General features: G+C 34.2%; 1 protein-coding gene across 4 annotated transcripts in view; it reads right to left on the reverse strand.

Moving 5' to 3' along the window:
* Nucleotides 1-16412, reverse strand: part of MICU3 (mitochondrial calcium uptake 3) — a 95356-nt gene that overhangs the window by 46251 nt on the left and 32693 nt on the right. For all 4 annotated transcript variants that reach the window (XM_077848941.1, XM_077848940.1, XM_077848939.1 and 1 more), the window contains exons 2-3: nt 10590-10743; nt 5184-5215 (exon numbers count right to left, since the gene is read on the reverse strand). In XM_077848941.1, coding sequence (XP_077705067.1) covers nt 5184-5215; nt 10590-10743 — 186 coding nt within the window. The remainder of the gene's footprint in view (nt 1-5183; nt 5216-10589; nt 10744-16412) is intronic.

Here is a 16412-nt window from a genome sequence, read left to right on the forward strand (position 1 = left end):
TAACAATGGGCTAATACAATCTCTCATTTAGTTTTAAAAAACAATCCTCATTATGCATATTTTATTGAGATTTAAAGAGGATAAGAACTCAAACTCATCCAGGGTCACACAACTACTAAACGATTCGCCAGATCCTTACTGACTAAGCAGTTTATTTTAGTAATAATTTGGCTTCTTCTGGTCTGGATTATCTCATTAACACACACTGATCTTTGTCTTCTGTTCGCTTTAAGAAGTTTTAAAATGTATTAAAATCTGTATTTCCACTCAGACTGGGAATTTCTTTCCCCATTCCCAGCCCGTCATATGTCTCTTACATGTGGTGGTGGTGTAATAATAAATAATTTGACTGGCCTTTGCCCCTGGTTCCTGGAAGACTCTATATCCCTGAATCACACTTAGGTTATGGGATGCCCCAGGACAGGTTACCGATCGCCAGAAAGAACCACCATGGGATTGGAGGATTGGGGCTCTGAACTCTCCCTACCTCTGGGGAGGGGTAGGGAAAGAGACTGGAGATTGAGTTCAATAATATCTATATAATGAAACCCTCAATAACAACTCAATACCCAAGCTCAGTGGAGATTTCAAGTTGGTAAGTATACTGACATGCCAGGAAGGGTGACACACCTCTCCATGGGGAGAGGGCATGGAAGGTCTGTGTTTGGAATCTTCCTATACCTGTCCTCAGAGTCTCTTTATGTGGCTAGTCCTGTTTGTGTCCCTTAAAATAATTATAAATTTTTAATTATAAATATAAACGTGCCTGAATTTTTAATCAGTCTAGCAAAGTACTTAATTTAAAGGGGGAATTATGGGAGCCTCTTGGATTTGTAGCCAGTTGGTCAGAAGCATGGGTGGCCCTTGAACTTGTAGCTGGCATCTGAAATAAGGGCAGTGTTGTTATGGACTGTGCCGTACATCTGTGGAGTCTGACACTAACTCTGGGTGGTTAGCATCAAAGTTAAATTGTAGTATTGCAAGTTGGTGCTAAATAAATATTTGCTGGGTCAAACTCATTTTCCTAGAATTATAGCTGCCTTGTAAAAGATTTATATAATTGTCTTAAATAAATACAATTTTGTCTTATATAGTTAATATATATATACATTATAGGAAAATTAGCAAGTACTGAAAATAAAAGCTAATTATAATCCAGGTATGAACCATAATTGAAAGTTTTACTTAAATCCTTTTAGTCTAATTCTTCCTCTAGGCATAATTACATAGCATTTTTGTTGTTGCTGCAAATATTATTTTCTACATATTGTTTTATAACATACTCTTTACACTTAATACTTCATGGGCATATTTTCCTGCCAAATATTCATTTCATTTTAATGGCTACACAGCCATTAAAATATTAGCAGTTCTGAAATGTAACTCTTTATACTTTTGAAAATTATTATGGAACCCAAGGAGATACTGTTTATGTGGGTTATATCTATGAGTGTTTAATGCATGTGGAAGTAGATATGGTAATTTTTTAAGATCTATTTATTTTAAAGGGAGAGAGAGAAAGAGAAAGTGAGCAAGACTGAACATGGGGAGGGGCAGAGGGAGAGGGTGAGAATCCTTAAGCAGACACTCCGTGAGCGGGATGTCCTATGCGAGGCTTGATCTCAGGACCCTAAATCAGTCCTGAGTTGAAATTAAGAGCTGGCTGCTCAAACAACTGAGCCACCCAGGCACCCTGAAATGAGAAATCTTTAAAACATAGAAGTGTATAAACATATATTCTATTAGGTGTCAGAGTGATGGTATCATCACTCAACACTTAAACAAGTATCTTCTCAGTGTTAGTATAAAAATATTTTTTACTTCATGGACTCCTGAAAAGGTGTTTGCACTTTAAGAAGAGCCAGTCTATATTATTCTGCAATTTGCTGTGTTACTCAATCTTCAATCTTCTAGGTTCATTCATGTTGATTCCTATAGCTCAAATGTATTTATTCACTGTGGTTTTGTATTCCTGTAATTTGTCTTTGATATGCCTATTTCACAATTCTTTTATTCATTTCTCCACTGACTGACATTTATGTTATTTTTTTTATTCTGGCTATTATTTGATGCTGCAGAAAATGTGTACAGTACTACTGGTATATTTCTCTAGTATACTTCTCTAGAAGTAGACTTTTTGATATACACTTTCAAATTTATTAGATATTGCTAAATTTCTCTGAAAAGTGAATATGCAAATTTACACCCTCACCTGGTTCTTCTTCTTCCTTGCTAATTATTGGTACTGTTAGATTTCTGGAAGCTGATAATCTGATGGGTGTGAAATAGTATATTATTGGCTTAGTTTGCATATCCCTAATCACTAGTAAGGTTGAGATTCCCTTTTTTTTTTTTTTTTTTTTTGAGATTCTTTATATATACCTACCAGCCATTCTACATTTACCTTTTTTTTTCATATTGAGCTGATCATCCTTTTTTATCAATTTACAGGAATCTTATACAAGTACAGTACATTTAATGTTTTCTGTTAATATAGTGCAAGCATATTCTCCCATTTGTCACATCTCTTTTAATATTGCTGGCACTCTTTTTTTTTTTTTCCTAATTTATTTATTTATGATAGTCACACAGAGAGAGAGAGAGAGAGAGAGGCAGAGACATAGGCAGAGGGAGAAGCAGGCTCCATGCACCGGAAGCCCGACGTGGGATTCGATCCCGGGTCTCCAGGATCGCGCCCTGGGCCAAAGGCAGGCGCTAAACCGCTGCGCCACCCAGGGATCCCTGCTGGCACTCTTTTTATGCCAAAGTTTTTGATATTTACTTTAGTAAAATTTTCCAAAACTTCCTTTGAGTTTTGCTATATGTCTTGTCTAATGAAACCTCTTGCATCCTTTATTTTACTTCTAATATTTCAGAATTTTTGCTTGTCAAAATAAGAACTTAATCCATCTGAAATTTACTTTTGTATATGGTGGTCAGTTTGATATTTAATTTTATTTAGCCCCATGTTAGAAAGACTACTGTTCCAATACCTAAAGGTCAATCTTTCCTCCAGTGATTTAGAGATCTCCCATACATGCCTGGGTCTGTTTCTGGATTCTATATTCTATTATTTTCATCTAATTAAAAAATTCTTGCAATAATATAATGCTATTTTAATTATAGATCTATTATTAATCTTAATATGAGACAGGCCCAATGGTTCCCATCCTAATAATGTTCATCTGTTTGCTTCCCTTCCATCCTTTTCAGAATTGTTCTGAAAATTCTGGGCCCTTACAGTTCCAAATGAATCATCAGTGAACATGATATATTTCTGTATACTTATATTATTTAAAAAATATAATAATATCTTGCACATCTTCTGTTAGGTATACTAAGATCTAAGAGTTTTTGTTGCGATTGTGGGAAGTGTCATACTTGATAGCACAGTTTCTAACTGCTGTTGTTGATGCAGAAACACCAGCAGTGACCTTACTAAGTTTAGTAAAACTAAATTTGAATAAATTTGAAATCTATGCATTTTTATATTTTTCTCTCATAGTTATTGTCCCAATCCTTAGAACCTCCTTCTTTTGTCTCATCATACTACACGTTAGAGCCTGAGTTAAGTCTACCTCAAGTTTACATTTGCATAATTCTCAGTACCCCTGAGCATGACTATATTTAGAGACAGGGCCTTTACAAAGGTTAATTAAGTTTATTACATGGGGTTATTATGGTGGGTCCCAATCTAATATGACTGATGTCCTTATAAGAAGACATCAAGACAGAGACATGCACAGAATAATGATGTGGGAAGATGACACAGGGAAGAAATGGCCATCCACAAGCTGAGAGAGGCCTCAGAAGAAACCCATCCTGCCAGTAACTTGATCTTGAACTTCCAGTCTCCATATCTGTGAGAAAATAAGTTTCTGTGGTTTAAGCCACCTAAACTTTGGTATTTGTTATAGCAGCCCCAGCAATTTACTATACTACTTTAGCCTAGATTTATAGTAAAACAGTGAGTAATAGCTGTGATAGCAGACATATTTGTACTCTATCTAATTTTAAAGAGGATTTCTAAAATTTCACATGAAAACATCATGTTTGACACTTGATGATCAGATGAGCACTGGGTGTTACACTATATGTTGGCAAGTTGAATTTAAATTAAAAAATTTTTTTTAAAAAACCCCAAACAGAAACATCATCAGCTATAGGCTATAGGCTTTTAGAAAAATCTTTTTTTTTTTTTTTAAAGATTTTATGTATTTATTCATGAGAGAAACATAGAAGGCAGAGACATAGGCAGAGGGCGAAGCAAGCTCCCTGCAGGGAGCCTGATGTGGGACTTGATCCTGGAACTCCACGATCACGCCCCAAGCCAGAGGCAGAGGCTCAACCGCTGAGCCACCCAGGGGTCCCAGGAAGATTCTCTTTAACTGGTTAAGGAAGTACTGTAGAATGCCATACTATTTTTTTTTTTTTTATGATATACTAATGTTTTTTATCTTTTTTATATTGAAGGTTATCATACATTTAAAAAGTGCAAAAGGAATACACACACACACACACACACACACACACATATGTAATTTAAAGTCAGAAATTGTTAAGAAATAGAAAATACCAGTACTTTGGAAGCCTCTTTGCACTTCTCACTGATATATCCTTCCATCTCCCTAGAGGTAAATATTGTCTTGAATTTAATATTCATTGTTCCTTAGTTTTCCCACCTATGAATGCATCCTTAAACGGTTTTTTTTTCCTAGCTGTAGACTTTCTATAATGGAACTATAATTTATGTTTTTGTGAATTTGCTTGTTATTATGTTTCCCAGATTCATCTAGCTTAAGCACCAGTATAATTCATTTGTTTTTACTTGGTATAGTATTCACTGTATGAATATATAAAAACTTATTTACCTTATTGATATTATATTATAGTCTTTCTGGCCAATTATGAATAACCTAATAACATTTCCGTGAACCTCTCATGCATGTACAAGTTTCTCTAGGTATATTCTCTAGTGTAAAATTACTGGATCATAGGGCATTTTCAAGTTAAACTTTACTAGGTATATGTATATGCACTGTTTCAAAAGTGAGATCCAAGAGAACTGCTAGGTACAGGGTATGTCTATCTTTAATTTTAGTAGATAATGCTAAACTATTTTCCAAAATGGGTATGCATATACATAATGTGCATGCATATGTACACCAAGAGCTTTAACCTACCTGTTTGGTAAGTGACTTCCATGTTTTCACAACTGTAATAAACAAATATAAAAGAATTAGATAATAAATACTTCATGTAATGTATATCTAAATTCAGTAACCATCTAACCAAGCTTATATACCTTAAAGACAAAGTATTTTTTAACTTTGAGATGTGGATCTAAGGTATGGTTTTATTTGTGTTTTGTATTTGTTTCATGTACTACAAACTAGTTACAACAAATGATATCAGTGGAATAGGACACATATTTTCCATAATCATTATCTTACTTTGGGGATTTCTGGATTTATAAAGTTAACTTACTCCATGTTAATCATCCTTTGGGCTTAAAAACACAAATACTGATATTTATTAAATATTCATACTAGAATATAAAATATCAACAGAGAGAAATTATATTTTAATTATAATGTTACCCATGATTTCTACGATGTTAGTATCTCTGGTTATAATTCAAATCCAGGTCTCTCTAGGGTGAAGGGGAAGGGTGGGGGCAATGAGAAAATGAGATGAAAAAGAGAGCAGGTAATGGCAATAGGGAGCTAGCTCCTCATCCTGTTTTCCATTCTTTCCCTGTATTTAAGAATAATTTCTGGAACAAGAGTGTTATCACTGGATAAATTACCTGAGATCACTTTCTTTTTGTGATTCCTCCTCACATCCTTGAAGATCTCAAACACTATAAATCTTATAATACTGGAATAAGTGCACAATCAACACTGCTGTATCCTTTACTCAGATTTGAAAACTCTGAATATCTGATGTCAGCCCAAGAAATTATCTCCAGGTTTATATGTGATTAAGCCCTATAACACAGCTGCATTAGGAACTGGTAAATATTATTTCAGCTACATTACAATAATGACAACCAATAATTTTTCTATATAGTAATGTGGCTATTTCTTTATAATTAATGATAGTTATAGTAAACAGTATATCAAAGTCAAGACTAGAACAAAGGCAGTTTTCGCCATTTAACATTCTTAGTTTTTAAGCAATATGAGTCACTTTTAAGATTGAAAGGATAGAAGTCCGTTCTAAAACTCAGCAAACTGATTTTTATGGAGATCGATTTGTTCTCTATGTAGCAACAACATCCTTTCTTTACCTAAGATAGTCTGTACAAATGTGTAATCAAGTGATTAAAATCACAGGTTTATAAAGAAGAATTCAGCAGTTAGCCTTAATTCCAATACATTTATTTAATAGAGACATCCACCTTTCCATAATGAACAGAAGATTGTAAATAATATTTATTACCTTCCTTACTTGAAATGTTGCAGTATGATCAGAAGAAAAATAAATGGCACAAAAGTACATGCACATGCTCTTAGGCAATGTTCAGAAGCAATTTATCAGAAGAGGAAGTTAGACACACTCTTGAGTTTTGTAGGGTTTATGAGATTTCCAGGGTAAATTATTCACAAAAGACATATTCATTCTGCCGGATATGTCACTATGTTCAGTATTATTAGCTTTTTTTTATAAAGACTAAAGAGCCATTAAGATTGTTCTTCAAAGGATTTTCTGATTTTCTAAATTCCTTATTTAATATGAAGTTACTACATATATAAATATAACTCTGGTGAAGAGGGACTTCAATGCTATAGGATGTATTTTATTTTTTCAGTTATAAGTTGATATTCATTATATTTTTAATACTTTCATGTACATCTGAAAATTTTTAACAATATATTTTTAAAACTAAAAATAATACTTGTAGCTATATGCAAGTAATCAATTACTTATTTTAGTTCTAGAAGGGAAACTTGTCTTTTGGGTTCTATTTAAGTAGGTAAAATAAGAAATTTACTAGATTTCAAACACAAACCTATAATCAATCAACAAATGCATATCTCGATTAACATTTATTTGAAATATATTAAGAGAATGTTTACACAGTATATCACTTTTTTCCTGTTAAAGACTTTTTAAAAAATGATGATTATGAATTCAAATGATGATGATGGTGACAATGACAAAGACAGCTACCTACATTTATTAAGTGCTTACTGTGTATCTGGTATGATACTAAATACAACCAATATCACTCAATCCTAAAAAGTCTCATGAAGTTGCTATTATTTTTATTTTTTATAAATGAGGCGACAAAAGATTAAATAACAAAGTTCTCAAAGCTAGTAAATGAATGCTAAGGTTTAAATATGTCTGTCTAATTTCAATATGCCACATTGATAAACATATATGATTTAATTATTCAGTCTATGAAACACATTTTCTCTTCTGAGGTAAATACTTCTTTTTATAATCCTACACTTTAAAAAAAGTTTTTACAAATATCTTGATATTTAGTGATCGTTCTTAGCTATGTTTTAAAAGTTTCAGCTTGAAATTAACTAATGTTAATTTGTGGTTGTTAAATGCCCTGTGCAGATGTTTTATAATGGAATGTTTTCCTACAAATGATGGTTCTAGAATACCTTGAAAAGAATCACCATAAAATTTATTTCCAAAAAATAAAAAGCCACCAGCAGGCTTCCAGTGACTATATTATGATGAAGAAAAAATTAAGAAAATAATGAATTAAAAAATTTTCAAACTATGAAATTCTAAATTAAGCATTACTTAATGAATGACTTCTCAAATATAAGTTTGACAAATTATAGCATTTGATGCAAAAATACCATTTGATATTCTAAAAAATACATAGTTATATCAAATCTGTGCTAACTTAAATATAAAAGGTCCACATTGTATGAAATCAATTAAATGTATGGAATGCATATCTGTTTTTGTATAAGAGTCTTTTTCTACATAGTCTCTATACTTATGAAGCTTAAAATATTTAAAGAGGATAAAAAGTATCAAATAACCAATTCTAAGGCTAAATATGGTTATTTGGCACATGGTAAGTACTCAATAAATATTTCTAGAAGGGAAGGAGGAAAGGGAAGGTAAAGGAGCAGAGATATAATCCTTACCATAGCCCTCAAATTTTTCCAAAAGAGTCCTACTTCATTTGTAGCCTTTTCTATTACTACTATCTTACATACTCCCAAAGTGGACTACTTTGAATATACCATTTGCTCTCCTGATCCCATGTGTTTGTTCACGTAGTTCCCTTTCCATCAGTTACTAATTTCAGAGTCTTCTGACAAAATATAGCATGATAAAGTTTCTCCTTCAACTACTCTATTTCATTTCCTTTCTATTTTACAGCCAAATATCTTGAAAGAGTCCTTTATACTCGCTGTTTTCATTTCTTCATCTTCTGCTATTGCAATCTGGTCTTTCTTTGCTCTAATGACTACACTGAAACATCATTTTAAAAATCATCAATAGCCTTCAAATTACTAAATCTAGTAGACATTTTTCTGTTCTCATCTAACTTGACATCTTATTTGACCATTCTGTTCATTTTTCTTGGCTTCTATGACTCTATACTCCTGATTTTATTCCCATGTTTCCAGATACTCCTATTTTTCCTTTTGAGGCTCATCTTTCAAGCCTTTGCACCTTCATCATTTAAAGTCTAGGAATTCCTCAAGGATTGGTTCTTGGTCAGCTATATTCTCATACTATACTGCCTTATAGGCAGTATTATCCATACTTACTGTATTAATTACCAACCACATAGATAAATCCTAAATATACACTCTACCCAACCCTCTCCCCTCATCTCCAATGGAAATAATCTAAAATGTCAAAAATTAATTGATTAAAAATTAATTTGCAAAGTAGCCAATTTGCCAAATTATTTAGATTTTTTTTTTTAACTTTTAGACATTTGTTTTCATCTCACATAGTTACTTTTTTGGTTACTGCTAAAAATGCTTAAGAACTTATCATGGCACCTTGATACTTTTTCTTCTGCTGAAATGCTCTACTTTCAACTTCCTATTAGCCTACTTAACTCTTACATGCAATTCATATTTCATGTGGATATTTATTTTCCCAGGGAAGATTTCCCTGAGCTACCTAACTGACCTCTCAAAAATATGCTCTCACAGCTTCAAGTTTCTTTCATGGCACTTATCACAGATGTAATTTACTATTTATTTGTATACTTCATTGATCAGCATGGGTTTTATCCACTAGACTGTAAGCATCATGAGGGTGGAGAGTCTATTTTTGTTTGTTTGCTTCCCTCACCACTTTATTTCCAGTGCCTAGTGCAACACCTAGCATTTGACAGGTGTCTTTGATTACATGTCATAATTTGCTATGAGAAGAAATGGGAAGTGTGCATAAAGTACTCTGTTGCATTCCAAAGTACTATGGCTGTCTTGAGGAAAAAGTACTGTGATTCTTTGAGTTGTGAACTGAACCCTTTTTCATGGAACACAATTTTTACTTGAAAGAACTGACAAATTATGATTATTTGGACTTGGGTATTTGGCAAGCATTTTCTTAAAAATGAACAAAGCTATTGCTTCAAAAAAACAACTGACAATATTTGATGCCAGTGATAACATTTGAGCTTTCAAGTAAAAATTAGAATTTGGGAGAACTTGTATACACCACCATGAGTTTGACAGCTTTCCAATAAGACTTTCATGGTAATATTATGACAATATCACTGAATTATTTTTTTAAATAAATCGCCTAAAAATATGTTAATATTTGGAAGATCTGCATAACTAAATCAACCAGTATCTTCCATTTGATGTTACTATATAAGGGTAAAAGATCCATTCCAAGTGCAGTGGGGGCCAATGGATTTTTTCATAACAGATGACAAAGTTTCAAATTCCACATTACAACTAAACTCTAAGGAACTACCACTAGCCTTTGAAGTATCAAAGAAGAATATCTACAATAATCTGAAAGGGCTATTAAAGTACTCTTCCTTTTCCTTACTTCTTTACCTGTGAGGCAGATTTGCTTAATATACTTCATGAAAAACAACACACTGCAACTACTGGATAAAAAAAGCAGATGAGAATACAGCCATCTTTTATTAATCAGACGCTGAAGAAATTTGCAAGACTGTACATAATGACAAAGAGTTTGAGAACCACTGCTCTAACACATGGAAAGATGAGTAATAGTCTATATTTGCACTGTAGGGGCCATGACAAATACAGAAAAGATATAGGTAGAATTCTTGCCCCAGGTCTAGCTTCAAAGCCAGTCCTCTGAATTACTCTGTTCATGCTGGATATAAGAATTGAATAAGCAGAATATGAACCTATTATAAAGAATATCAAGAGTGACGTGGTTTTTAAGTTTGATGAACTAAGAAAGAGTAAATAAATGCAAGTTTGTGAAAAGAGTTTATAAGAAATATTAATTTAGTAAGGTTATATAGCATAACGTCTTTTGAAATACCACATTACTTGGTTAGTTGTTCTAAAAACTTACCCTGCTCCACACTTTAACAAACTGGAAATAAGAAAAAAATCTTATAAAATCATTAAGAGAATTAAAAAATATATACTTACATTTGGGCTCATCTGTTGTAACAGCCAAAATAAAATCATATGGAGTCATGAATAACTGCCCTTCACATTCTATAGAAGCAAACAAACGAAATCTCCTTTCCCGAGATGTAGCATAGAGGTCTAAGTCTTCAATGTCTGATCTGTTGATAGCAACCTAAAGTTAAGCAAGCAAATAAATATGGACTGTGTGAAATAACATCTCCTTCAGAAGCTAAATGCTTTTAATTATGCTAAAAGTGAATTAATAAGAGTAAATGACAAAGTGTGAAAACGATGTCTTCTGGAGAATTTAATCATTTTATAAATAAGTTACCCATATGAATAAAATGAATTCATGTTTAAAAGATCTTACTATAAATATCATTATGGGCCTGAAAATTCTAAACTGGCACTTGAAGGACCTGTGATTTATTTCTGAAGTTTCAGTTTCAGAAAACATCAAATTTCTGAGCTAACAGTTTCTTTTTTTTTTTTTAATTTTTATTTATTTATGATAGTCACAGAGAGAGAGAGAGAGAGACAGAGAGGCAGAGACATAGGCAGAGGGAGAAGCAGGCTCCATGCACCGAGAGCCCGATGTGGGATTCGATCCTGGGTCTCCAGGATCGCGCCCTGGGCCAAAGGCAGGCGCTAAACCGCTGCGCCACCCAGGGATCCCAGCTAACAGTTTCTTTAGAAGGAACATTAACTCTTGCTGAATGCTTACTATGTGCTTTCTATATAGCCTTACTGATCTAATTAGAAATCTACTCATAGTCTATGGATTTTCTAAAAGAAGAATTCTGATATGCTATTCAGGGCTACCACTAAGAAAACCACTTAGTGGCAGTGCTTAGGTTACAACTGAAGTTGCTAACTCTAGATCCCTAGAGTAGAGTTGCCACCAATGGTTGTTCTGAATTCTACCTAAGGTGAAGATTAACAGAATTAGAAGGAATGTTTATATATGGGGGTGGCGGGGGGCGGGGGGGGGGGGGGGATAGAGGAAGGAAGTGTCTTTTGTTTTCCTTAATTTCAAGACCTTTCTTTGTGGATAATTTTTCATTGCTATTTATTTTTTCTCTGAACTACAGCAAATTTGTTAATAGGATTTTATTTTTTTGCTGATTAGAAAAGTGATGCATAGTAATTGTATATAATTTAGAAAACAAAATTTTTAAAGTTTATAGATACAATTTTTTTCTTTTTTGGCAAAAATGGAATTACACTGCACTGTTCAGTAATCTGATATTTTTCAGTTATTAATATATCAGGGCTATTTTCTCACTAAATACTCTAGTAGATAATTTTTTTAGTAGCTGTATATTTCATATCAAGTGTTTACGCCACAGCACAATTTATGAATTGCTCATGGCTAAATATTTACTTAGGTGATTCACAGTATTTTACTATTGTAAAACGATGTTAAAATGACCAGCATAGAATATATTTACATATATGTACAGAGTTCCTTGAGATAAATTCCAAGGAGTGGATTTGATTGGTCAAACAAAACCTTTTCATATATATTTTCACTCTGCCTCTAGGGAATTAATAGCAATTTACATTACTATCAATAATGAAAAAATTATATTTTATACATTTCATAAAAATTATTTTATAGTAGAAGAAATTATTATTTAGGATGGCAAGCTTATTCTTTTTATTGTTTCTTCCATGTCTATGATGTCATAATGCAGATTATGTATAAACTATTAAAATTATTTAAATATCAATATCTTGAGAAGCTGTCTCAAAATAATCCATAAGAACTTTCAATAAGGAGATTACATCTTGCATTTCTAAGTTACACTTTATTAAATGAAGAGCCAGGCAAATGACTAATATTTTCCCCACTATTCTGAAGATTAAGACTTTTAAAAAGTAGTCAAATAAAATACAAGTACTCAAATAAAAACTAAAAAAAGGGATCACTCCCTACTTTTTAATGGCATGTATAAGAGACAGAATATATATGTCAGTGCCTTTAAGAAAAAAATACAATCTATACGGAGGGACAAAATACTAGTTGGAGAGACAAAAGGTGCAAACTTGGAAGAAAAGAATGAGTCAAGTTAGAATAAATCAAAATAAAGCACTATAGAAGTTGAGGTTAATAGGAAGGTTTCATAGGGCACCGGGGTGGCCCACTTGGTTAAGTGTCTGCCTTCAGCTCAGGTCATGATCCCAAGGTCCTGAGACTGGGACCCTGAGTTTGGGGGGATGGTCCCTGCTCAGTTAGTAACCTGCTTCTCTCTCTCCTTCGGTTGCTCCCCAGCTTGTGCTCTCTTTCTCTCTCTCTCAAATAAATAAATAAAATCTTAAAAAAAAAAAAAAGGTTTCAAGAAGAAAAAAATAGGAGTTTTAACATTAGGAAGAGATATGAACATCCTAGGTTTACACAGCATATTTGAAAAGATGGTAATAATCTTCCCAGAGCAGAAGATTTACATTCATGGAAAAGGGTAAGTAAACTGATAACGATTTCTGAATGCCAGACAAAGCACTGGAATTTAATCAGATAGAAAACATGGCTTTAGGAGATTCTTACGTAGAGCAATGACACAAAGAAAATGATGCTTTAGAAAGATAAAACAGCTCCATACCAGAGACAACTTAGTTCAGTAGTATGTTAATAACAATTACTCAGGTAATCCATAAGTATTGGGAAATTGTTTTGGCTCTGTCATGATGAGAAGTGAAACACTGAACAACTTAATGTCAATAATGGGCAATAATTTCCCTGAAGAGTCTAACAACTTAGGTCCCTTTCTATACATATATCCCATGGGGTTCTTCTTCCTCCTAGGATAGGGAAATCAATCTTGTCTGTGACCACAGCTTACTTTCTTGCTTATTTCCTGCTAGGCCATTTCCTTGGACCTAATTGGCGCCAATCAACCAAGACTCATTTCCAGGGAACTTCGGGAAGGATCACTCTGTGTGGAGCTCTCATGGTTTCTACACCACTATCTGAAGCCATGCCTTAGTCTAACATCCTGAACCACCACAATTTTTGCATCTAACATCTTTATTTGTCATGATCTAATATGGACTTGATCTGTGATTTCTGCCCCTGCCTGCCGCTGCCATTGCTGCTCATGATGTATTTGTGTTTTCTCATCAAACTTTTCTTTCTAAGTGTCTGTCATTGGTCCCAGCAGGTCAAACCTGCTTGACCACTGCAGCTGGGAATTTGATCCACCTTCCATGAGCTAATGCTGACAACTCTTCCTTCTCCTTAACTTCTACTAACAATCAATCCACAAAACCTGTTACTCTCCCTCTCATTTCTCACATCTGCCACAGTCATCACTTTTTTGTAGGCACCCAGTACTTCCCTAAAATTTTACAGTAATGGCCTGTGATTTTTGCCTCTAATTCATCCTACACTGAGAGAAAACAGGCAGAACTACAGAACAGTGTGAAATCTTTTAACCACCTGAGTAAATGTCTCAGAAAAAAATCTGACCAAGTGGAGTTTAAGGTTTTCATTAAAACTCTACTGTATGAAAGAATTCAAGATTTCAAGTAATATTACAAATTACAATATTATAATATTATTACAAAGCTGTAATGATCAAGACACTGGCACAAAAACAGACCCTAGATCAATGCAACAGAACAGAAAATCCATGGGATCCCTGGGTGGCGCAGCGGTTTGGCGCCTGCCTTTGGCCCAGGGCGCGATCCGGGAGACCCGGGATCGAATCCCACATCGGGCTCCCGGTGCATGGAGCCTGCTTCTCCCGCTGCCTATGTCTCTGCCTCTCTCTCTCTCTCTGTGACTATCATGAATAAATAAATAAAAAATCTTTTAAAAAAAAAAAAAGAACAGAAAATCCAGAAATGGACCCACAACTATATGATCAGCTAATCTTCAACAAACCAGGAAAGAATACCCAATGGCAAAAGGACAGTTTCTTCAACAAAACGTGTTAGGAAAACTGGGCAATAGATGCAACAGAAATAGAGGCAATAGAAATAGAAAACATGCAAGAGAATGAAACTGAACCACTTTCTTATACCATATACAAAATTAATTCAAAAATGGATGAAAGACCTAAATATGACACAGGAAAACATCAAAATACTAGAAGTGAACACAGGCAGTAACTTCTTTGACATCAGCCTTAGCAACTTCCTACTAGGTACTTGGAGGCAAGGGAAACAAAAGCAAAAGTGAATTACTGGGACTTCAAAACAAAAACCTTCTGCACAGTGAAGGAATCAACCAACAGAACTAAAACACAATCTTCAGAATGGAAGAACATGTTTGCAAATGACATACCTGACAAAGGATTAGTATCCAAAATCTATAAAGAACTTATCAAATTCAACAGCCAAAAACCAAATAATCCAATTGAGAAATGGGCAGAGGAAATGAATAGACATCTTTCTGAAGAATACATACAGATGCCTAACAGACACATGAAAAGATGCTCAACATCACTCATCATCAGGAAAATACAAATCAAAACTACAATGAAATATTACTTTAAATATGTCAGAAAGGCTAAAATTAACACAGGAAACAACAGATGTTGGCAAGGATGTGGAGAAAGGGGAACCCATGTATGCTGTTGATGGGAAAGCAAACTGGTGCAGCCACTCTGGAAACAGTATAAAGGTTCCCCCAAAAGTTAAAGATAGAACTACCCTATGATCCGGCAATTGCACTACTGGGTATTTATTCAAAGGATATAAATGTACTAATTCAAAGGGATGTAAACACTCCGATACTTAATAACAGCATTATCAAAAATAGTCAAATTATGGAAAGAGCCCAAATGTCCACTGACTGATTATTGGATAAAGGAGTTGTGGTATGTGTGCCTATGTGTATCTGTGTTTGTGTGTGCATGTCTATACACACACGTAAAATGTAAATTAATCAGCCATCAAAAAGAAATGAAGTCTTGCCATCTGCAAAAGTATGGATGGAACGAGAATGTATTGCTAAGTGAAATAAGTCAGACAAAGATAAATACAAATATGATTTCACTTATATGTGGAATTTTTTTTTTTTTTTTTTTTTTTTATGTGGAATTTAAGAAACAAAACAGGGCAGCTTGGGTGGCTCTGCGGTTTAGTGCCTGCCTTCGGCCTAGGGCGTGATCCTGGGGTCCCAGGATCAAGTCCCACATCAGGCTCCCTGCATGGACCTGCTTCTCCCTCTGCCTGTGTCTCTGCCCCTCTCCCTTTCTCTGTCTCTGTCTCTCTCATGAATAAATAAAATCTTAAAAAAAAAGAAAAGAAACAGACAGATGGGGGGGGGGCAGAGAGAGAGGCAAACCGTAAAACAGATTCTTAACTATAGAGAACAGCTGGAGGAGAGGTGAGGGAGGATGGGTTAAATGAGTAATGGGGATTAAGGAGGGCACTTGTGATGAGCAGTGGTGTTATATGCAAGTGATGAATCACTAAATACTACTCCTGAAACTAATATTGCATTATATATTAAGTAACTGCAATTTAAATAAAAGCTTGAAACAGTAACAAAACTCCACTTAATGAATTCTACCCCTTTTTATCTTAGCAATAGTATCCATCATTTCTGATAATGGCATTAGGTGATGCCTACAGGTCTACAGATTTAGCAACACCTTAAAAAGAAGGGCTGGGAAGGAGTTTGAGAATGGTTTGTGGCCCAGACAAAAAAGTGAATCCTAAAAGGGAAGAATCTGATTTATGTATAAAAGAGAAAACCAGAGCCTGGTGCTTAAAAGGGTTTCCTTCTACTGCAGACTTGTTGCTTCTTTCACTGCCTCTTCTCAATTTAGTGTGATAAATCATGTAGTGCAATAATATACATTGGCACTGCTCAAGTGTAACATAAACTGG

The sequence above is a fragment of the Canis aureus genome, chromosome 15 (genome assembly GCF_053574225.1).
Source record: "Canis aureus isolate CA01 chromosome 15, VMU_Caureus_v.1.0, whole genome shotgun sequence".
NCBI lineage: Eukaryota > Metazoa > Chordata > Mammalia > Carnivora > Canidae > Canis > Canis aureus.